At 46.3% G+C, this 22,212-nt stretch overlaps 2 protein-coding genes across 6 annotated transcripts in view; one reads left to right on the top strand and one right to left on the bottom strand.

The window, feature by feature from the left end:
* Positions 1-22,212, top strand: part of LOC109900417 (disintegrin and metalloproteinase domain-containing protein 22-like) — a 94,830-nt gene that overhangs the window by 64,909 nt on the left and 7,709 nt on the right. For all 3 annotated transcript variants that reach the window (XM_031787485.1, XM_031787486.1, XM_031787484.1), the window contains exons 7-23: positions 11,043-11,112; positions 11,426-11,502; positions 12,276-12,350; positions 12,527-12,598; positions 13,627-13,793; positions 14,446-14,530; positions 14,648-14,738; positions 14,825-14,876; positions 18,035-18,134; positions 18,454-18,525; positions 18,640-18,732; positions 19,576-19,707; positions 19,797-19,860; positions 19,988-20,093; positions 20,259-20,378; positions 21,442-21,610; positions 21,749-21,860. In XM_031787485.1, coding sequence (XP_031643345.1) covers positions 11,043-11,112; positions 11,426-11,502; positions 12,276-12,350; positions 12,527-12,598; positions 13,627-13,793; positions 14,446-14,530; positions 14,648-14,738; positions 14,825-14,876; positions 18,035-18,134; positions 18,454-18,525; positions 18,640-18,732; positions 19,576-19,707; positions 19,797-19,860; positions 19,988-20,093; positions 20,259-20,378; positions 21,442-21,610; positions 21,749-21,860 — 1,657 coding nt within the window. The remainder of the gene's footprint in view (positions 1-11,042; positions 11,113-11,425; positions 11,503-12,275; positions 12,351-12,526; positions 12,599-13,626; positions 13,794-14,445; positions 14,531-14,647; positions 14,739-14,824; positions 14,877-18,034; positions 18,135-18,453; positions 18,526-18,639; positions 18,733-19,575; positions 19,708-19,796; positions 19,861-19,987; positions 20,094-20,258; positions 20,379-21,441; positions 21,611-21,748; positions 21,861-22,212) is intronic.
* Positions 7,020-10,895, bottom strand: LOC116353158 (claudin-12). Of its 3 annotated transcripts, none has more exons than XM_031787489.1 (3): positions 10,707-10,895; positions 9,517-9,772; positions 7,020-9,353 (listed from the first exon to the last, which is right to left on the bottom strand). In XM_031787489.1, the coding sequence occupies exons 2-3, from the start codon at positions 9,733-9,735 to the stop codon at positions 8,547-8,549; spliced, it is 1,026 nt and encodes a 341-aa protein (XP_031643349.1). In that variant the 5' UTR covers positions 9,736-9,772; positions 10,707-10,895; the 3' UTR covers positions 7,020-8,546. The 3 variants fall into 3 exon arrangements, with proteins under 3 accessions (XP_031643349.1, XP_031643348.1, XP_031643350.1); XM_031787488.1 differs by having other exon boundaries at positions 9,517-9,777; positions 10,707-10,881; XM_031787490.1 differs by lacking the exon at positions 10,707-10,895 and adding an exon at positions 10,466-10,686 and having other exon boundaries at positions 9,517-9,777.

Genomic DNA, 22,212 nt, shown 5'->3' with positions numbered 1-22,212 from the left:
GTGTGTGTGTGTGTGTGGCGGCATAACTCCTGTCTGCCATATGGCTAATCCATCTGCCCTCCTTCGACCTGGACAGAACCAGAACCACCAAGCCAGGCAGCAGGAAGGCAGCCAAGAGGAACCAGGGAGCCAGGCAGCAGGAAGGCAGCCGAGAGGAACCAGAACCAGGGAGCCAGGCAGTAGGAAGGCAGCCAAGAGGAACCAGAACCAGGCAGTAGGAAGGCAGCCAAGAGGAACCAGAACCAGAGAGCCAGGCAGTGGGAAGGCAGAAAAGAGGTACCAGAATCAGGGAGCCAGGCAGCAGGAAAGCAGCCAAGAGGAACCAGAACCAGGGATCCAGGCAGTAGGAAGGCAGCCAAGAGTAACCAGAACCAGGGAGCCAAGAGTAACCAGAACCAGGGAGCTAGGCAGTAGGAAGGCAGCCAAGAGGAACCAGAACCAGGGAGCCAGGCAGCAGGAAGGCAGCCAAGAGGAGCCAAATCCAAGGTGCCAAGAGTAACCAGAAGTAGGGAGCTAGCCAGTAGGAAGGCAGCCAAGAGGAGCCAAAACCAGGGAGCCAGGCAGCAGGAAGGCAGCCAAGAGGAACCAGAACCAGGGAGCCAGCCAGTAGGAAGGGAGCCAAGAGGGACCAGAACCAGGGAGCCAGGCAGCAGGAAGGGAGCCAAGATGAACCAGAACCAGGGAGCCAGGGAGCAGGAAGGGAGCCAAGAGGAACCATAACCATGGAGCCAGGCAGCAGGAAGGGAGCCAAGAGGCTGACTAACATGGCTCTATGTGGGCAGGATGTTGGGACTGGGATTCTGGGATCGGTTCTCTGCAAGATGCTGCTGCTTTAGCAAAATCTGTGTGTGCGTGTTTGCGTGTGTGTGTTTGTTTGTGTGTGTGTGTGTGTGTGTGTGTAGGAGGGAGTTTATGCTGAGTTGTCTTTGTACAGAACACCATATGTCTGGCTCTCACGGTTGTGCCACCCCCTGCCCTGCCCCCACCTGCACCACCCTGCATTGCCTGTCTCAATAAAAGATGGATGTTATTATAGGGAATGTGAATTAAAGCTTCATGTTTGGGCATTCCTCTCCCTTGCATAAAAATATGATTAACAGAATGTATAGAGCACAGAGCACATAGAAAGGTTGTGGTGATCAGCATCACAGAATGTAACATTCCAAAAACAGCCCTTCCTGGATGGTGGATTGGCTAGTTTACAAAGAACCAGTTGTCTCAATGGGGATGCTCAGTGGATTCCCTCTCTGTACCCAGGACATCCCAGACTACCCAGTCCCTCAGGCTGTCCTGGGGATAGGGCTGATTGGGGAGGTGTGGGGGATGGGGCTTGATGGAGACATGGTGGTGAGGGGGGGGGGGGGTGAAGCTGATAGCCTATGAATGTGCAGGCTTGGAGGGGAGGGTAGTGGTGGTGAGGGAGGTTCAGGACTAGGGGGATCCTTTGTGGCCTTTAGCCAAGCCCCTTCATGCACTCTAATGCAACACACACACAAACACAGGACGAATCCTTGGAACTCCTAAGCCTGAATGAAAGGGGTGCTTCCCCCCCCCCCACTCTATATTAATTCATCCGAGATACGGTCTCCCCCAGCAACCTAGGCCACGCCCTGTTCTTTTGTCCAAGGACATCTGAGCCCATCTGTGTGAGACCCTAATCCTACTCACGACACACACCCCGTGGCTGCCTGTGTATGTGTGTTTGTAGGCAGTTGTCCCCCCAAACTGCTATCCTACCTTACCAAAAAGGGATTCATCAGGAAACAAACACAATTGGACAAGAGAATCTCATTTGAGATGACTGTTTCTTAACAAAGTCCAAACATTAACCAGCATATTCATGTTTACAAAACATTATTCTACATAGCTCACATATTCTGAAATGAAACCGCATATTAATATATACACATGTATCATGAAACAGAATAATAAAGAATAGACATGATACAGATTAAACTGTCAGTTCTGTTCTGTATAGAAATCTACCATCACATTGACATGAACTGCAGCATTTAAGTGGTGCGATCCACCACTAATCACATTGGCAACATGAAAGAGTGAGATTAAACAGAGTACTGGTTGGTGTGAAGACTGTCTGTGGGATGATGAGAGATGGTGTCTGTCCTTAGGGGGTTTTGTGACACACATCAAAGACTGTAACTCAATGGAGAGAGCTCACTCATCAAAGACTGTGTATGATGATAGAGTTAGCTCACTGCCTGGTTGTTTCTGCCTGCACTGATGTGGAGGAAGCTGTTCTCTATGGACAAAGGCTGAGTTGGTTTAGGCCTCCCTGCGTGTGAGTGCTCCCAAGAGGTCTGGACCTTTATGGCAGACCTTCAGAGCATGGTTGCTGGTTCAAGCCCATTTAAATAGTACTGGTGTAGTTTGTTCATACTGTTATTACACAGTGTTCTATTCAGGCCCAGTCCCTAAAGGAAACACCATGTTATCAGTGGCAGGAACTAACTCCCTCAGGTTGGAAGAAACCTACTCTCAACTCGTCATTGTCTTTGCTACCAGAATGTGAACTATAGTCTTGTCTCTGCTCTTCATGCTGCTTCAGTCCTTACCAGAACAATATGTCTGTCTTGGTTCAGAGTGTAGTCAGGGTTACCAGAACAATATGTCTGTCTTGGTTCAGAGTGTAGCTGTAATATTTGTGTTGTGGAGAAATGACCAGGCAGGAGACGGGAGTACAGTTAGTTTTCGTTTAGTCAAAATCCCTTCGTGCTCTACAGTTCGCTGCACCCCAGTGTGCATGTGCATTTCCTATTAGGTGTAGTAACGTAACACTGCCGTAATGCATTACTGCTTAGTAACAGCACAGTAACTAATATAAACAGATGTAGATCCCAGATACTACACTCCTCCCCCATAGTGTTTAACTCCCAGAGAACAAGGTAAATATGTTAGGTAACTACTAATGCAATATCTGAACAATGCATTCTTAAACATTTTTCAACTACTGGGTTGAAGCAGACTTTTCAGAGCCCAGCACAAATCCAGGGGATTATTCTGCCCCGAAGATGGAGTTTGTGTCCTAATAACTAACCCAGGTAATGTCCTTTTTCTTTCCTTTTATCTAGGACATATTAAAGTGTTTGTTTTACTGTCCGTTACCTCCTTAACCAGCTCAACTCACAGGTCAAGCTGTTGAGGTGTTGAGCTGTCGAGATTCCATAGGCCAAGCGATTGAATCTGAATAGCCCCTTGTGTGTATTGATGGTCAGATACTGTTCTGACTCCGGATCCAGCTTCAGTTGCTGATAAGCGAATGCCAGGTCCAGCTTACTGCAAACCTTCCCACCAGCTAGAGTGGCAAACAGATCTTCAGCGTTTGGTAGTGGATATTCCTCTGGTAGTATGCAGCGATTTACTGTGACCTTGTAGTCACCGCACATTCTGACGGTCTTGTCTTTCTTTGGGACTACAACAATCGGAGCGGCCCAGTCGCTCCTCGCTACTTTCGTGATTATGTTATTCTTCTGTGGGCGGTCCAGTTCCTTCTCTACTGCTTCCTTAAGAGCATAGGGAACTGGACGTGGTTTGTGAAAGATAGGCTTGGTTCCTTTTTGCACTCTGACTTTTGCTGTGAAGTCTTGTATTTCACCGTAGCCATCTTTGAAAAGTTCTTTGTGCTTCTCCAGCATGTTAGTGAGTGTAGCCTGACTCACTGGTTTGTCATTTCTCAGACTGAAGATTTCTCCCCAGTTCAACTTGATCTTTTGTAGCCAGTTTCTGCCTAGCAAGGCTGATTTTTCTCCTTTAACAATGACAAGCGGTAGCGTCCACTCCTTTCCCTCATACCGGACTGGTACCTGGATCTGCCCTAACACAGGAATAGTGTCACCAGTGTATGAAGAAAGGCGGATGGACGCGGGCTGAAGAGGACACTCTTTCAGTTTTTCTTTGTAGAGTCTCTCTGGAACCAGAGATACAGACGCTCCGGTGTCCAGCTGCATTTTAACCTGTTTTCCCGCTAACTCCATGTTGAGATAGATTCCATCTTTTAGTTGTTGAGCTGTGTACACTGTGAACAGTTCCACTACTGTTTCAGTTGTACCTTCCTCTTCTTGTGCTGTGTCTGACACTTTGTGCCCTCTTGCTGTGCGTTTCGAGGCTTTACACACTCTCTGTAAATGTCCAACCTTTCCACAATTGTGGCACTTTTCCTTTTGGAATCGACATTCACTGTTCTGATGATTATCTCCCCCACATCTGTAGCAACTTGGCTTAGACCTTTGAGATGTGGGCTGCTTTGTTCTTGTGTAACCTTGAGGACAGGACTTTTGTGTGCTTTTTTCACCACGTGCATCACTGACCTTGTGAACACCTTTCTGACGTTCTGCATGTCCCGATAGCTCAATAGTGTCCCTGTGGGAAAGCTCGAGTCCAAGTGCTATATCACAGGCTTTCTTAAAGGTCAGATCCTTCTCTGACAGGAGCCTTCTGTGATATGCTTCACCTGTGAGGCCACATACAAACTTGTCTCGGAGAGCATCATCAAGAAATCGTGCAAACTCACATGTACTTGCCAGCCTTTTCAAAGCAAGGATGTAGTCAGCCACGGTTTCCCCTTGACTCTGGTGACGTTGGTAAAATCTTAAACGTTCTGCAATGAGAATTGGCTTAGGCTTGAAATACCTTGAAAGAGTTTCAGTCAGTTCTGCATAGTTCAACTCCACTGCTTTCATTGGTTCAATGAGACCTTTCAGCAATCCATACTCAGTTGGACCCAAAACACTGAGAAATACGTCTGCTTTCTTTCCATCTTTGATTTCATTTGCAGCCAGCCAACGCTCAAAACGCTCCAAATAGGAATCAAAATCCTCTTTTGTAGCCTCAAACTCTGGTACTCGACCAATGGTTGCCATTTTCACAGTTAATTGTTCAGTTTCCTTATTCCTTAATTTTCTGAATATTCATCTACTTCTTCACTTCAGAAGTTTCTGCAATTACTTCATTCACTGCACTCATTTGTAATAATGTACCGTGTTACTTTCCTTCCTTTTTTTGGACAATATTTCTCCACTGAGATCGACTAATTCCAATGGATTCAATGACAGTTTCTTTTATTTAACCACCAGAGGGTAGTGTCGCTATTCTGGACTCCAATAGTCTTGCTACTTGGCAGCTCCTGAATACTGTACTAGCAGTGCTAGCAGTGCTTAGCCTTCTCTACTGGCGAAAGAAAATAAATATAACTGACGAATTACATAATTATTTTGAGTTTCATTACTCACGCAACATTCTTTCCTTTAAGCAATGTCCGTTTATGTAGTTTAATCACCTCGTCGCCACTGTAATATTTGTGTTGTGGAGAAATGACCAGGCAGGAGACGGGAGTACAGTTAGTTTTCGTTTAGTCAAAACCCCTCGTGCTCTACAGTTCGCGGCACCCCAGTGTGCATGTGCATTTCCTATTAGGTGTAGTAACGTAACACTGCCGTAATGCATTACTGCTTAGTAACAGCACAGTAACTAATATCAACAGATGTAGATCCCAGATACTACAGTAGCCAGGGTTATCAGAACAATATGTCTGTCTTGGTTCAGAGTGTAGCCAGGGTTACCAGAACAATATGTCTGTCTTGGTTCAGAGTGTAGCCAGGGTTATCAGAACAATATGTCTGTCTTGGTTCAGCGTGTAGCCAGGGTTATCAGAACAATATGTCTGTCTTGGTTCAGCGTGTAGCCAGGGTTACCAGAACAATATGTCTGTCTTGGTTCAGAGTGTAGCCAGGGTTACCAGAACAATATGTCTGTCTTGGTTCAGAGTGTAGCCAGGGTTACCAGAACAATATGTCTGTCTTGGTTCAGCGTGTAGCCAGGGTTACCAGAACAATATGTCTGTCTTGGTTCAGAGTGTAGCCAGGGTTATCAGAACAATATGTCTGTCTTGGTTCAGAGTGTAGCCAGGGTTATCAGAACAATATGTCTGTCTTGGTTCAGAGTGTAGCCAGGGTTATCAGAACAATATGTCTGTCTTGGTTCAGAGTGTAGCCAGGGTTATCAGAACAATATGTCTGTCTTGGTTCAGAGTGTAGCCAGGGTTACCAGAACAATATGTCTGTCTTGTTTCAGTGTAGTCAGGGTTACCAGAACAATATGTCTGTCTTGGTTCAGTGTAGCCAGGGAACAGTTTTTAGTGGACCTTAGTGTCAAAAATCCTTTGGTCTCCTCAGCCTTCGGTGACAGCTAGCCTCTCAGCGGGTTGCTAACGCTCACGGTCCAATCTGTCTGTCGCATCGGTCACTCCAATGTGACAGCGGACTTCCTGGGGTCAGACAAGGCTCTGTGTGTGTGTGTCAGTCTCGAGGCGAGGCAGCATGCTGTCATCACCATCTCTGAATCAAACAATAATAACAAACTGACCTGGTGAGAAAAACTGAAAATTAAAAAGTGCTGTCAGGTTTTTCTAGGCCCTATATTTCCATGTACTGTGTCACTATGTGTCGCTGACTGTGTAAATATGTCACTGACTGTGTAAATAGGATGGGCCAGCAACCAACACTGCTCCCTGGAATATGTACAAATCATAGCCTATTAGCCCGTAAAGGATTTTTTAAATAAATGCTTTAAAATGCACTTTCTATTCCCATTGGCCACAAAATGTCTCATTTCCATCCGTCTTTCAATTAGCAACTCATTGGGTGAGTTATAGGGACCTATCCAGCCCTACTTATCAGTGCAGATCAAGGCGAGGATACTGTTGGTGAACAGAACTTACAGCCCATTAATCACTACTCTGACTGATCAATAAAGTGCCAAAGTGGAGCAATAACCAGCTGACACAGCACTAACCCTGAGGACCGGAAACAACCCATTACCCTGCTGCTTGTAATCCAATCTGCCTGCCAGATAAACCCAGCTCCATCTCAACCAGCCCTCTCTGTCTCTCAGCCTTTTGGCTGAACAGGTTCACCCAGTTCAAATCACAGCACGCCAGCCGGCTAAATGACTCCAACTAATACATTGACACCAGTATTAGTCATTGTCGGCCGTGGCGAGGAACACATAGTTTAATTAGATACAAATTTTATTGAGAAAAAGGTCTGGTGAACAAAGACATTTTCCATAGAGATAAGAACAGACTGTACATGCAGCACTGCAACAGAGAGAGCATGTCGGAGACGTTACGGCTGATACAAAGGGTATTAAAGATTAAATCAACACACGAGTTAGAGGACAGTTTGGTCAAAACTAGTGTTTACGGATAGAATGCAACAGAAATCACAGAATCCTTTCTCTAGATTGTAGAATCATAAGAGGCCCAGTGCATTCAGCCAGTGTTCTACCATTTTAGAACCAGCACATCCAATGGAATGTGATGTTACCGTGTAGTGAACCCCCCCTCCCCTTCATGTGAAATCAATGACAGTTTATTTAACTAGGCAAGTCCGTTAACGGCCTACCCCGGAAAATGCTGGGCCAATTGTGCGCCGCCCTATGGGACTCCCAATCATGGAGATACAGCCTGGAATCAAACCAGGGTCTGTAGTGACACCTCTAGCACTGAGATGCTGCGCCACTCAGGAGCCCAGTAGTGGATGAATGAAGTGGAAACAAGAGTAGCTCTACGTTTGCTTACACAGCTCAGTGTAGACTTACAATTTGACAAAAAGGACAGGCGACAGATGGCAGTGTTCCGGAGCTAAAATAAGATGTTCATTTTGACGTTCCTTTGGTCAGAGGAGCAGTATGTGTTCTGGTTCAATCATATCTCCCAGGCACCTTAACAAAGGAGACAGGTCAACAACTACCTTCATGATATTGCACTTTGTGACATCTGCCGATGTAAAAAGGGCTTTATACATTTGATGTACGGTGGCATCATGATATGTGTACATATAAAAAGTCATGGCCTTAGAGCCACTGCTGTACTGTTGATGGGTCATTAGGACATTCCCATGTCATCTCACATGTTACAGCATATTATAATATCTCCAATGCCCGAAAACTAGCAGAACAAAAGAAACAGTAACATATTACAGTATTAATACAAAAACAGAATAACTAAGCAATGTAATATGGCTGTTCTGAACAAGGCACAGCAGTAGTATTTCTTAACAGACCAATAATATAAACAGGCACAACAAAGACATCACAGCCAGTTAGTGTCACTCCCTTTCACCTCACTACATCAAGTTACCTCACGGTTAAAGTACAGTTTAGTTCATTTCTTAGCAGTTGAAATATTAGTGAACACAATATACACAGTGTAGAAATGCTATGAGGTTTCAAGCAGATTTACATTAAGAGATGTACAAATAGGTGCAATTAGAAAACAATATTTTCTATCAAAATGTAACAGTGAATTCAGACTTCATTATGGGGCATCTCTGGTGTCCTTTCACCAGATGAGGAGCCTGCATACTAAACTGTGTCTAACAGTGCAGTGCTTGGTTGAGTGACACACAGTTGTATTTCTAGTGCAGACTGACCAACAGTCATATCCTTCACTGACAGTACACACCCTTTACAGGAGACAGGACAGCTAAATGGAACCAGGACTCAGTGTTCTTGCAGCAGCCCTCCCTCCCTCAGAGGCCTTGTGTTAGAACAGGGATGTCTATCTCTATGCCAGACATGCGTGAGCGTGTGGAGTAGCGGTGGCCTACGTAGCTGGGGGCGTAGCCCACCTGAGAGGGGGCATAACTCTGGGACAGGGCATAGCTGTAAGCCTGGTTCTGCCCCACCTCTGACCCATACCCATCCGGGGCTGACATCTGGGACATATAGACCTGCTGAGGCTGCTGGGCCAGTGGGGCTACGCTCTGAGGGTAGCCCTGGGAGGGAGTGTAGGGCTGGGCATCCATCACAGTGGGGACGTACCCCTGTGGAGGGAAGGTCTGAGGGGGTCCGTAGACGGGGGAGGGGGGGTACCCGTTGGCTGTGAGGGGCTGTGTGGAGAGGGAATTAGGAAGTGTGGGGAGAGGCAGCCAGAAGGGAGAGGGTAGCTTCTTACACATGCAGTACCACATGAACATCAGCAGGGCGGCGAGCATGAGGCCGCCGGAACAGCCGATGGCCACGTAGACCGCGAACCCGTCTGAGAAGATGCGGTCATACTTGATGTTCATCTCTTTGGTCCGGAACAGGAACCACACGGAGGGCGCCAGGGCGATAGCACCGCCCAGGAACAAGAACATCCCGGCCACTAGGTGGCAGCCTGCGCTGTTGACCAGACAACGGGTACTCTTGATGTCTGTCTCAGCCTTATCAGAGCAGCAGCATGTCTTAGACATGCCTGCCATACACAGCACCAGGGCCAGGGAGCCAAACAGTAGCCCAGTCGGCAGGCAGAACTGGAGCAGTCGCAGGTCCAACTGGTCCACTTTAGAATACCACTATGGGGAAAAGGAATAAATGAGAAGTGATTTATGCAAATCTCAAATGACAACCTGTTTCCTGTATAGTGCACTACTTTAGAGCCCTATGTGGCAGTGCACCATATGGGGGGAATATGGGATGCTGTATGTCCTTATGATTGTGCGATCATCAGACCCGTACCTCTGAGTCGTAGTAGTAGCAGCCAGAGTAGCCATCTTGTTTCACACACTTGGCCCACAGGCCATCATAGACACTGATGTTCTTGGCGTTTTTGTTGAAGGTGACAAGTCGTGTCACTCGCCACTGTGGTATCAGCGCCGCCACAGCGATGCCGCCCACGGAGATGAAGGCGATGATGAAGGAGAAGGCATTGGTGGCGTGGATGTCCCGGCACGACATAGCCGCTGCAGATAGGAGGTGATGTCAACAGGACTTTCTGTGCTTTTGGATAAAGAGAGAAAGGGAAAATGAGGGAGATCAGTACTCAGTCAGATGAACTGGGCATCCAGATTTAGAGGCCTGTTTAGCTCTGAATATAAATATGTGACAGAGCATTTCCTATTCTGCATAGCAGGGAGACCTTTCTGCTTGACAACAATCCACAGCATTACACTGTACTCTTCAACAGCATCAAAGTTTACGCCACTGAGGGAGGTGACCCAGCTACAGGCAAACCCCTTATATGTTCCTATTCACCAACACAGTTGACCTAGAATCTGCATGTGACTGAAAACAATGCTGTCATTTCATTGGAACTCAGACACTTACAAACTAAGCCTATTAGGCAAGTACTGTAGTACTACTCCACAACAGGGGCTGTCCAGAAAAACAATGGACAATAGACTGGACTACCCTTTACTACCGTTGACAATGGTTGTTACGCCGTAATGCTTCTCAATGCAGTAAACTCAATTGTCTCAAAGTAGAACCAGTTATTTACCAATGTGTAACTGGCTCACTATGTTTACAGCGCTGGAATATAACGTTAACTTACTGTGTGGATGTTCTACGGAGCAGACTAGCATAACATGACAGACACGTAATAAGAATTCAGTAGTGAATGCGTGTAGTCAGTGCCCAGCTAGCTAATTAGCTATAATTCAATTAGCTAGTTAGCCTACTAACTTACTTTAGTTGTTCTCCCCGTATGCTTGTGAAGTTGTGGATATGTAATTTAGCGGTGATGTACATGTAGCTGATCAAACAATGTTGGTACAAGCTAGCAATCATTCATCAGCTGACTAGCTAGTTAACGTTAGCTAGAAACCTGTTGCGCCCTGGATTGTCGAAAAGATGGGACTAGCTAGCTAAACGCTAGAGCTCACAGAAGCTCAACTGACTCTATGAAAAAGAGAGGTCGAACTTCATACCTTTGATTTTTGTAACGTTAACGCGTTTATTAGGGAGAAATCGCAGCCATTCCAATTCGTTGTTGAGTTTTCCAGTTCCAAGGAGCTGCTTCCCGTCCGTAGCGCACTCGCTTCTTGCGCGTCCCCGTGGTTGGCAAGAGAATGTGACGTCACCCGCACGTTCATATTCACATTGTACTGGCCTTGGTCTGTGTGGTTGACTGATGATGACAGACAGCGCACTTTATTCAGTTTATATGAATATACATGGTTGGATGATTAAAAAAAATATATATACAAAAAAAGAGAGAAAATAATGAATAATGACCCTCCACCTTTCTTTCTAATGTCTTGCAGGGTGATGTCCAGATCCACATGATCTATAAATCAGCAGGACAAGAGGCAGCAGCATACTTCCTTCCTATTGGTAAGGTATCTGCTGTAAGAGTTATGAGGGGTGGATTAAATTAACAAACTATTGGAAAACTGACAAATAAAATAAATATTGCAAAACTATTAGTTCTGGCCACACAATCTGATTGGTTACCATGAGTTGCAGCTGAACCAATATCCAGTATCAGAGCCGTAGGCCTATAGAAACACATAAGCCGGAGTAAACATAATATAGAACTGCATAGCTGGTTACTGTTAGATGTGGAGAACGTTATAGTGAATGTTATAACCCTATACGCTAACAAACAATAATACACTAACCCTCCTTTGTTTTTGTTTTCCCCCAGTTGACCTCCCAGAGCCTCCTTTCCCCAGCCCTCCATTTCCTGGGTCAAAGGTCGTCCACAGGAGGAAGAAGAGACAGGTGAGTGAGAACTGTAGAATGCCCCAGGTTTTACTCCTACTATCCCTATGGTCACAGTTATGGATGAGTCATAATTTACTGTAACTGGGGAAGGAATGCTGAGAAAGGAGTCATCTTGAGTTCAGTCGTGTGTGTGGTGTGTGTGGTGTGTGTGTGTGGTTGAGAGAGTGTGTGTGTTGTGTGTGTGTGGTTGAGAGAGTGTGTGTGTACTATATAATCGTGCATGCTTATGTGTGTCTGTATGAGCGTGTTGGAGATAATTTAAATAGTGCTCTGTGTGTTCTTCACGTTGTTGACTTTGCATTTTGTATGTTAATTCACTGAGGTAGAAATGAAGGTGATTTCCTTGTCACCCCTCTCATCCTCTTCTTATAAAATATTCACCATGTGAGTGAAGGTTGTTCTCTGTTGCTCCTCATCCTCCACTGCCTGCAGACAGACAAACTGGTGTGGATGTGTCTGCATCTCTCTCTCTCTCTCTCTCTCTCTCTCTCTCTCTCTCTCTCTCTCTCTCTCTCTCTCTCTGTTCTCTTGCTTTTTCTCTCTTTCTCCCCTGAGAGCTATATAGACCAGGTTTACAGGAAAGCACAGACAGACCTGATGCGGTTGAAACATTCCATCATCCCAGCATCATTCTTCCTGTTTCTATGATGTATTTTGGTGGAAACAGTCATCATACAAATATAATGTTTTTACAGTAAGAGAGAGAGAGTTTGAATGCGTGTGTGTTAGATCCATTGAGGCTTACAGTCTGGTCCGTGTTGCTCTCGTAGGCCCCGCGGGTTGGGGGCAGTGTAACCGAGGAGACCAAGTACATCGAGCTGATGGTGATCAACGACCATCTGATGGTGAGAGCAGTCTGTCTGTGTGTGTTTATGATTGTGTGTGTGTGCTCTTTCTTTCACTGATGTTACCCCCAATAAAGAAGCCAAGAGTTCAGGTATAAGACTGACGATCTCTCTCTCTCTCTCTCTCTCTCTCTCTCTCTCTCTCTCTCTCTCTCTCTCTCTCTCTCTCTCTCTAGTATAAAAAGCATCGTCTCTCTGTTGGTCAGACGAATAACTACGCTAAGTCTGTGGTCAATATGGCTGATATGGTAAGTTACCTAACATAATCTTTTTGGTATTGGATATTTTGAGCTACATGAGCCTAGAGACAGTAGACTCATCTGGTCTTTAGAATCTCAACCAATCAAGGGCGGAATCGTCAGTGTCACCGTCTGCAACGATAACTGGTCTCCTCAGCCTCGTCTATCTGCTGTGCTGCTGAAATCTGATAGGCCCGTTGCAGAGGACAGGGTCACATTTGAAAGTTGATAGGCTGGTGGAAAAGGGCCATATCTGTTTGCGTGCCCTTGATATTTAGTGATGACATAAAAAGGATGCTATATAGGGAATGGTGTGTGTTTGATAGATGTTTTGTTTTAAGAATAGAACTGAAAGCGTCCCTGTCCACTGTGCATTGTTGATTTAATGGAATGTTTTTGACTTACTGTGCAACCACAAACAGACAAACAGACAGGCCTAAATATAGACAACAGTGACCCTTCCTGTACCCTCCCTCTCCTCTGTGCATCAGTCCATCCCTCGCTCCTCTCTGCACACCTGAGCCTAAAAACAAACAACAATCCCCTCCCTTCTTCTCTGTCCATATGAGACTACTGCTGGTATTCAGCTAAATCAATCAGTCTTTACAGGTGTCCTTTCCTCCCTCCCCTCACCGTCTCCACTGTTTATCTGGGCAGTCAAACAGGTTGTTTAATAGATGTTCATCCTATTCAGGCAAACATGTTCTCTCACTGTACCACTCGTCCCCATTGTGTCCTTTGAAGAGACTATTAGCCTCTGTTGATTCTGTCTGGCCACTGAGCAGTGTTCTCATAAGCTGCTCAGATTAGAATCACAAACACTACCATTATTTGTTGTTATCCCCCCAGACATAAGTCTGTTGGAATGGATGTCGTCATTAGATCTGTCAGCTTTCAAAGTCATTTAGGTCATTTAAGTAGCTTTGTAGGAAATGTTTTGATGTCAGTCAACTCTCAAGAGACAGACAGCACTGTATTTCCTGTAGCTGTTCTGTTGGTCTGATGTTTGGTGTTCTGATGTCACCCTCCCTTCCCAGATCTTCAAGGAGCAGCTCAACACCCGCATCGTGCTAGTTGCCATGGAGACGTGGGCGGCTGACAACCGGTTCAACATCGACGACGACCCCATGGTGACCTTGAGGGAGTTCATGAAGTACAGACGAGACTTCATCAAGGAGAAGTGTGACTCTGTGCATCTTTTCTCGTAAGCCTGTCTGTCTCTGTTTGGGGTGGGGGAGAGGGGGTGGTATGGGTTCTGTCTGTCTCTGTTTGGGCTGGGGGAGAGGGGGTGGTATATGGGTTCTGTCTGTCTCTGTTTGGGCTGGGGGAGAGGGGGTGGTATGGGTTCTGTCTGTCTCTGTGGGGTGGGGGAGAGGGGGTGGTATGGGTTCTGTCTGTCTCTGTTTGGGCTGGGGGAGAGGGGGTGGTATGGGTTCGGTCTGTCTCTGTGGGGTGGGGGAGAGGGGGTGGTATGGGTTCTGTCTGTCTGTCTCTGTGGGTTGGGAGAGAGGGGGTGGTATAGGTTCTGTCTGTCTCTGTGGGTTGGGGGAGAGGGGGTGGTATGGGTTCTGTCTGCCTCTGTGGGGTGGGGGAGAGGGGGTGGTATGGGTTCTGTCTGTCTCTGTGTGTGGGGGGGGTGGTATGGGTTCTGTCTGTCTCTGTGTGGGGTGGAGGAAAGATGTGATGCATTTTAGTCACTTCAAACCATGCTTCCTGTCAGACTGATTTGTAATAGACTGTCATCACCCCAAATGAAAAAGTTAACATTTGCTGTTGGTGACATCCTAATTTGACTGGACAAAAAAGTCTGGGAACCCCTGGTTTAGAGATTTAATTACTTCCTCTCTTTTTACCAGAGGGAACCGGTTCCATAGCAGCTGGGGAGGAGCTTCCTATATGGGAGGAGTCTGTTCTCTAACTAAAGGAGGAGGAGTCAACGAGGTAAGCCCCGCTTCAGGATGAAAAAGGACCACGATCACCATCTCTTTCAAATTTAAGAACTTATTCTCTCTCTCTGTTTTCTCTCTTTCTTTATTTTCTCCTCTCTTCCTCTGTCAGTATGGCAAGACAGATGAGATGGCCATAACCCTGGCCCAGTCTCTGGGACAAAACATTGGCATCTTTTCTGACAAGAAGAGGATCCTCAACGGTACAATCCTGTACACGTACACACACACACAGGCCACACACACACACACTGACCACACAGAGACATGTATGTTGTGTGTTCCACAGGCGAGTGCAAGTGTGATGACCGTTGGTCTGGCTGCATCATGGATGATGTTGGGTAAGTTTCCTCTAAAGTACTTTGTTTCCCAAACAGCCCGTCGCACACTGCCATGGCAACAGACCCCATCTCCCGCGGCAATGCCGACATTCCAAACGTGTGTTCCCTCTGTGCATCTCTGTGTCGCTGTGATGTCATAGTGTGTTAGTCTCTTAGAGAAGAGGGTTGTCACTATCTGACCATGTTAGAAAGGATGGAAGTACTGCACTTTTAACCACTAACCCTAACCCTAACTCACCATAACCTTACCCCTAACTCTCAGCCTTAAACCTAACCCTCAACCTTAAACCTAACCCTAACCCTGAACCTAACCTTAACTCCGACTAAGAACTAATATCTCATATACTTGTTCATCAGTTCTGATGATAATGCCACCTTTGTTCATCTTAGACTGGCCAGAAAGTGACTACCCAGAAAAATAGTCAGTCTGACTTAGTTGGACATTTAGACAGGGAAGATCATCTGAATTAGGACAATTAATACATTCACAGTGATTATCTTGTTAGTGTTGACTGGGTTAACAATGTCTGGAGCATTAGAAAATACTTTAGACTGCGTTGTAGTTCAGGAAATGTTCCACTAGATGGCATTAGATGCTGTTGTTTACTCCAGACATCAGTAACTTCAGGCACTGGACTGTTTGGCCAGGGATTCATATTAGTAATACTATCTGTGAGTGATTGGTCATGTCCTGAACTGCCACGTAGAGTTTCACCAATCACATTCTATATTCTGAATAATATGTTATACCTCTCTTGGTTAACTGTGGAGCTCTTGTACTGTCCTTGTCAGCCAAATGTTTACCGTTCATTGTGTGTTTCTGTGTGTACACGCTTGCTGCTTTGCAGCTTGTGTGTGTGAGTGTATCTATATGGATGCAACTGTGTGTGAGGGCTGTGTGTGTTAGTATGGAGGATGTGTGTCTTTACCCCTCTTCTTTAATACCTCTTGCGTTTCCCCTCAATCCCAAATGGGACAGCAGGTGAGCAGAAGCTTGGCTGGAACGCTGCTCGTGCAGTTTGAACCAATCGGCTGCCTGGAAGGGTTGTCAGTCATCTCAACCTTTCCCATTCCATCCAATAGCATTACGGCCTCTGTGGCTCGACGTCCCGCCGTAGCTTCGTCTTCTTCAGATGATGATGCAGTGTAAAGAAATACAGCTCTGTGGTCTGAGCTCAGCTGTATTTATTTATGTTCATTATGTACATATATTTTTCAGATTTATTTTCATATATTTTTTCAGTTTTGGGCTGATGTCACTCGCTGAGCACTTTTGGAGCAACGGATTGTTCTACTGTTATACTCATAGGGGGATCCCTTTTCCCCCTTAAAGCTTTGACAATGAGCCCCACCCATCATGTCTTGTCCATCTAACCGATTGAGATACAGTCTGCAATGTCATTCCCGTACGAGACCAATATGATTTATCTCCATTAATACTGTACTCAACAGCACGGACCCCTTTTAGGATTCTATCTTTGATATTGTTATCTGACTTTAGCAACCTCTCCGTGGGGTCAGCATGTCAAAGGTCAGAAGTTATTATTTATCCTTTCCCCAGCACATGGCACTTACCCAGACTCCCTCTCTCTAAGCAGAGGTCAATGGTATTTCAGACACTCGTATTCAATGAGCAAGTATCAGTCACTTTTTATTTTCTCTTCTCAGCGCCTGCATGTCTGTTCCTGTTAACTAATACTGACAGTCTACTGTGTGGTGGTTCTCTCCATCAAAAGTGTTGGGGTTCTATCTGGGTTCCCTAAATAGTGTGTGTTGTGTGTGTGTGTGTGTGTGTGTGTGTGTGTGTGTGTGTGTGTGTGTGTGTGTGTGTGTGTGTGTGTGTGTGTGTGCGTGCGCACAATTGGGTTGTTAGCCAGCCTGGGGGTGCCATAATGCACTGGATGGACTTGTGTTTGTATCACACTGGGTTCCTCTGTGTTAGGTTCTTCATTACTGAGGGTTTTACTATGTTGAGGCTATGTTGGGGCCACCGCCCACAAATGGGAAATGTTCTTTTTCAGTCATCATATACTATCCTCTCTTCATTTAGAGTGTTTAGCGAGAGAGAAGAAGAGACTGAGAGAAACATAGAAAGAAGTAAGGGAGGGTTGATGTATGTTTATATTGCCAGTGATTCATTGGAGGTCTCTCTCTCTCTCTCTGTTATTGTGAGCCTTTGTTTGATTCCTAATCAGTATGACTCTCACTACTATTGTAAGTGCTACAATAATCCAAACTCAACTCAGCCCCTTGACTTCCACCATTTCCTTTCTCCGGGAAAGCTCCTGTTGGGCCCAGGATTTGCTGCATTGTGTTTACAGCACTAGCTCCCATTAGCCACTCACTAGCATTACTACTCAAAGCGGATACATATTTGCTGTATCATTTAGCAACAGTGCTATGGCGAGACAGGACAATGGCGTCTGAGGCTAAGCCCTGATTGCAGGAATGCAGAGCAGCAAGGGGCCAACACTAACAATGACAGACTAATAACAGAAAGACTCCTGATTGAGTGTCAATTGCTTACTAGAAAATCAGGTGCTATTGATTACTTCAGGGCAAAGGTGGTCTGCAGAAATGTATTCATTTCAAGTCAATCAATTTCTGCAACAAAAGACACCTTTGTCCTTAAGCTATCAATGGGACCTGATTTCTGCCACCACACATCACGGATTGTGTGTAGGTTATGATTCACAACCAGAAGCAACAACAAGGACAATAACAACAACAATAAAGTGACAAATATTATTTCTCTACATACCATCAGTCAATGTTAATCTTGTATGCCATACCGCTACTCTCCCTATTCCTTGACCCTGACTCTGACTGTGGTCATCAACAGATAAAAGGTGTGTGTGTGTGTGTTATTCTATAGATGGTGGGCTGTAAGGGATTGGATTGAACTGAAATGGAACCAACTCTTAGAATCATTCAGAAATGTTAGTCAGTCTTGTTCAACACGTCTTGTGGTGAATGCTTCCTTCCTGTTCGTATAGGGTATTTTGTAAGTATATACCACACTACTGGCCTTCTCTCTGTAAGGACAACGCTAAAGCAACACAAGAGTGGCACAGTGTGTCTCAGAGGGATGTGTGTTGTTGTTGACGTGCTGCAGTTGTTTCCACTGTAACTGCGTGACTCTGTGGTTGTTTGAACAGCTTCTACCTGCCCAAGAGGTTCTCCAACTGCAATGTGGAGGAGTACCACACCTTCCTCAACAGTGGTGGTGGAGCCTGTCTCTTCAACAAACCCATAAAGGTACACACACACACACACACACATACACACACACACACATACACACACACACACACACACACACCCACCCACCCACACACACACACACACACACACACACACACACACACACACACACACACACACACACACACACACACACACACACACACACACACACACACACACACACACACACCCCTGGAGGGGGATAATGAAGAAAATAACTTCAAAGCTTATAAAGCACTTTTCTTCAATTTAAACCTAACCTCTCTCCTCTCTCTCCTCTCTCTCCTCTCTCCTCTCTTTCACTCTCCCCCCTCGCTCTCTGTGACTCCAGCTGGTTGACCCTCCAGAGTGTGGGAATGGTTTGGTGGAGCCAGGGGAGGAGTGTGACTGTGGTAGCCCAGCGGTGAGTAGCTGAGAGTGGACAGACATTGGCCCTAGACACCTCTGGTCCTGGAGAATCTACAGGGAACCTTGATTCATATGTGTTTGTTTATATGTGTTTGTGTTCCTTCACTAGGAGTGCGAGAGGGAGGGAGAGAAGTGCTGTCAGAAGTGTACACTCACACAAGGCTCAAAGTGTAGCGACGGACTCTGCTGTAACAACTGTCAGGTACAGGACACTATGCATTGTCACATCACGCACTTATGCACATATGCATAATCAATCAATCAATCAAATGTATTTATAAAGCCCTTTTTACATCAGCAAATGTCATGAAGTGTTATACAGAAACCCAGCCTAAAACCCCAAACAGCAAGCAATGCAGTTGTAGAAGAACGGTGGCTTGGAAAAACTCCCTAGAAAGGCAGGAACCTAGAGAGGAACCAGGCTCTGAGGGGTGCCAGTCCTCTTCTGGCTGTGCCAGGTGGAGAGGAACCAGGCTCTGAGGGGTGCCAGTCCTCTTCTGGCTGTGCCAGGTGGAGAGGAACCAGGCTCTGAGGGGTGCCAGTCCTCTTCTGGCTGTGCCAGGTGGAGAGGAACCAGGCTCTGAGGGAGTGCCAGTCCTCTTCTGGCTGTGCCAGGTGGAGAGGAACCAGGCTCTGAGGGAGTGCCAGTCCTCTTCTGGCTGTGCCAGGTGGAGAGGAACCAGGCTCTGAGGGAGTGCCAGTCCTCTTCTGGCTGTGCCAGGTGGAGAGGAACCAGGCTCTGAGGGAGTGCCAGTCCTCTTCTGGCTGTGCCAGGTGGAGAGGAACCAGGCTCTGAGGGAGTGCCAGTCCTCTTCTGGCTGTGCCAGGTGGAGAGGAACCAGGCTCTGAGGGGGTGACAGGTGGAGATTATAAGAGTACATGGCCATTAAGACCAGATTGTTCTTCAAGATGTTTAAACGTTCATAGATGACCAGCAGGGTCAAATAATAATTACAGTGGTTGTAGTCTGTGCAACAGGTCAGTACTTCAGGAGTAAATGTCATACACCTGCTGACATGCTTTGACCTGTGTTGTGTGTGGGCAGATGGAGTTTATGGGCGTGGTGTGTAGGGAGGCAGTGAATGACTGTGATATTCCAGAGAACTGCACTGGTAACTCCAGCCAGTGTCCCCCGAACGTGCACAAGATGGACGGCTACTCATGTGAAAAGGAACAGGTAAGAGATATCAAGAATAATCAGAGTGGACCAGTCGGTGTGTACAGGTGTGTGTTTGTGTTTGACGAGTACCATTCCTCTGTGTCCAGGGTCGTTGCTTCAACGGGAGGTGCAAGACCAAAGACAGACAGTGCAAGTACCTGTGGGGAGAGAGTGAGTAACAAAACTGTTTTTGATTCCATCACTGATGAAAAGTTTTTATGTCGACCTCAATGACACTCAATGCAGGGTTATTTATGTAGGTTGTGACATCATCCCTGTTCATTGTTTGATTTTTCAGAGGCGACCGCTGCTGATAAGTTCTGTTATGAGAAGTTGAATATCGAGGGGACAGAGAAGGGGAACTGTGGGAAGGACAAAGACACATGGGTCCAATGCAACAAGCAGTAAGGACACTTGTTTGTGTCACAGTTCTGTTGTGCTTGAATACAATGACATGCCATCGCACTGTACTTTTATCCTTGAACATAACATGTGTCCAGCAAAGTTTAGGCAACTAATGGAACCTGAACTTAGAGAGAAGGTTCATCACTACTTCCTGTGTGTTTCAGAGACGTGCATTGTGGGTACCTGCTATGTTCCAACATATCGCCGGCCCCCCGACTAGGAGAGTTGCAGGGGGGACTGACGTCCTTCTCTGTTGCACAGCACAGTGCCTCGCTGGACTGCAGGTACACACACACACACACACACACACACCATCATCATCATCAGACTCTGATTCATTCAGCGCGTTATGGTTCTCCTTGGGTTGCTAATGAATTACAGTCCATTCATAGATATTTACACACACTGATTGATAAAGCGACCTCCTTATAAAGCGACCTCCTAGCTCTCTCTCTGACGATGCAGGCCTCCAGAGCACATACAGAATAATGCCTCTAGCTCTCTCTCTGACGATGCAGGCCTCCAGAGCACATACAGAATAATGCCTCTAGCTCTCTCTCTGACGATGCAGGCCTCCAGAGCACATACAGAATAATGCCTCTAGCTCTCTCTCTGACGATGCAGGCCTCCAGAGCACATACAGAATAATGCCTCTAGCTCTCTCTCTGACGATGCAGGCCTCCAGAGCACATACAGAATAATGCCTCTAGCTCTCTCTCTGACGATGCAGGCCTCCAGAGCACATACAGAATAATGCCTCTAGCTCTCTCTCTGACGATGCAGGCCTCCAGAGCACATACAGAATAATGCCTCTAGCTCTCTCTCTGACGATGCAGGCCTCCAGAGCACATACAGAATAATGCCTCTAGCTCTCTCTCTGACGATGCAGGCCTCCAGAGCACATACAGAATAATGCCTCTAGCTCTCTCTCTGACGATGCAGGCCTCCAGAGCACATACAGAATAATGCCTCTAGCTCTCTCTCTGACGATGCAGGCCTCCAGAGCACATACAGAATAATGCCTCTAGCTCTCTCTCTGACGATGCAGGCCTCCAGAGCACATACAGAATAATGTCTCTAGCTCTCTCTCTGACGATGCAGGCCTCCAGAGCACATACAGAATAATGCCTATAGCTCTCTCTCTCTGATGATGCAGGCCTCCAGAGCACATACAGAATAATGCCTCTAGCTCTCTCTCTCTGATGATGCAGGCCTCCAGAGCACATACAGAATAACTTCTCTAGCTCTCTCTTTGTGAATTAAATTCTATATTTGATTTATGTCCCTGTGTAACTTCTATATGAATGGATCCTCTGTAACTGTGCTGTGTTGTGTGCTGTATGTCAGTGGGGGTCATGTGATGATAGACGGGGACAGTGACCTGGGCTATGTGGAGGATGGGACAGCCTGTGGGACAGAGAGGGTCTGCTTCAACCACAAGTGTCTGCCCCTTCAGGAGTTCAACTTCAGCACCTGCCCTGGAACCACCGAGAAGACCATCTGTTCTGGACACGGGGTACGGATACACACACCCAAATGCACAAACACACACATGCATGCACACCCACTTTCTCTCTCTCTCTCCAACCTTTCAGCTCCTAATACATATTTTTTGGTGTGTGTGCCTGCATGCTTGTGTATGTGTGTGTTGCAGATTTGTAGTAACGAGCTGAAGTGTGTGTGTCACTTGGGTTGGACTGGAGACGATTGTAACTCCACGTCTCCTCTGAGCTACCTGGTGGTTGGACCCACCGCCTCTGTATCAGGTACAAATAACTCCACACGTCTCTTTATCTCTCTCTAACTCTTTCCCTCTCCCCCTATTTATATAAGCCCTGCTTATAAATAGTTCTCTTCCTATCTTTCTCTCTCTCTCTCCCTCTCTCTCTTCCTCTTGTTCTTTCCCCCTCTCTCTGTCTCTGTCTCTGTCTCTCTGACTCTCTCTCGCTCTTTCTCTCACACTCTCTCCCTTTCTCCTCTCTCGCTAACTCTCCTACTCTCTCTCACTCTCTCTCTAACTCTCTCTCACACTCTCTAACTCTCCTACTCTCTCTAACTCTCTCTCTAACTCTCTAACTCTCCTACTCTCTCTGTCTAACTCTCTCTCTCTCTCTCTCT

This window comes from Oncorhynchus kisutch, linkage group LG13 (genome assembly GCF_002021735.2).
Source record: "Oncorhynchus kisutch isolate 150728-3 linkage group LG13, Okis_V2, whole genome shotgun sequence".
Taxonomy (NCBI): domain Eukaryota; kingdom Metazoa; phylum Chordata; class Actinopteri; order Salmoniformes; family Salmonidae; genus Oncorhynchus; species Oncorhynchus kisutch.
The sequence above is the reverse complement of the archived record's forward strand: the minus strand, read 5'-3'. Positions and strand labels throughout refer to the sequence as shown.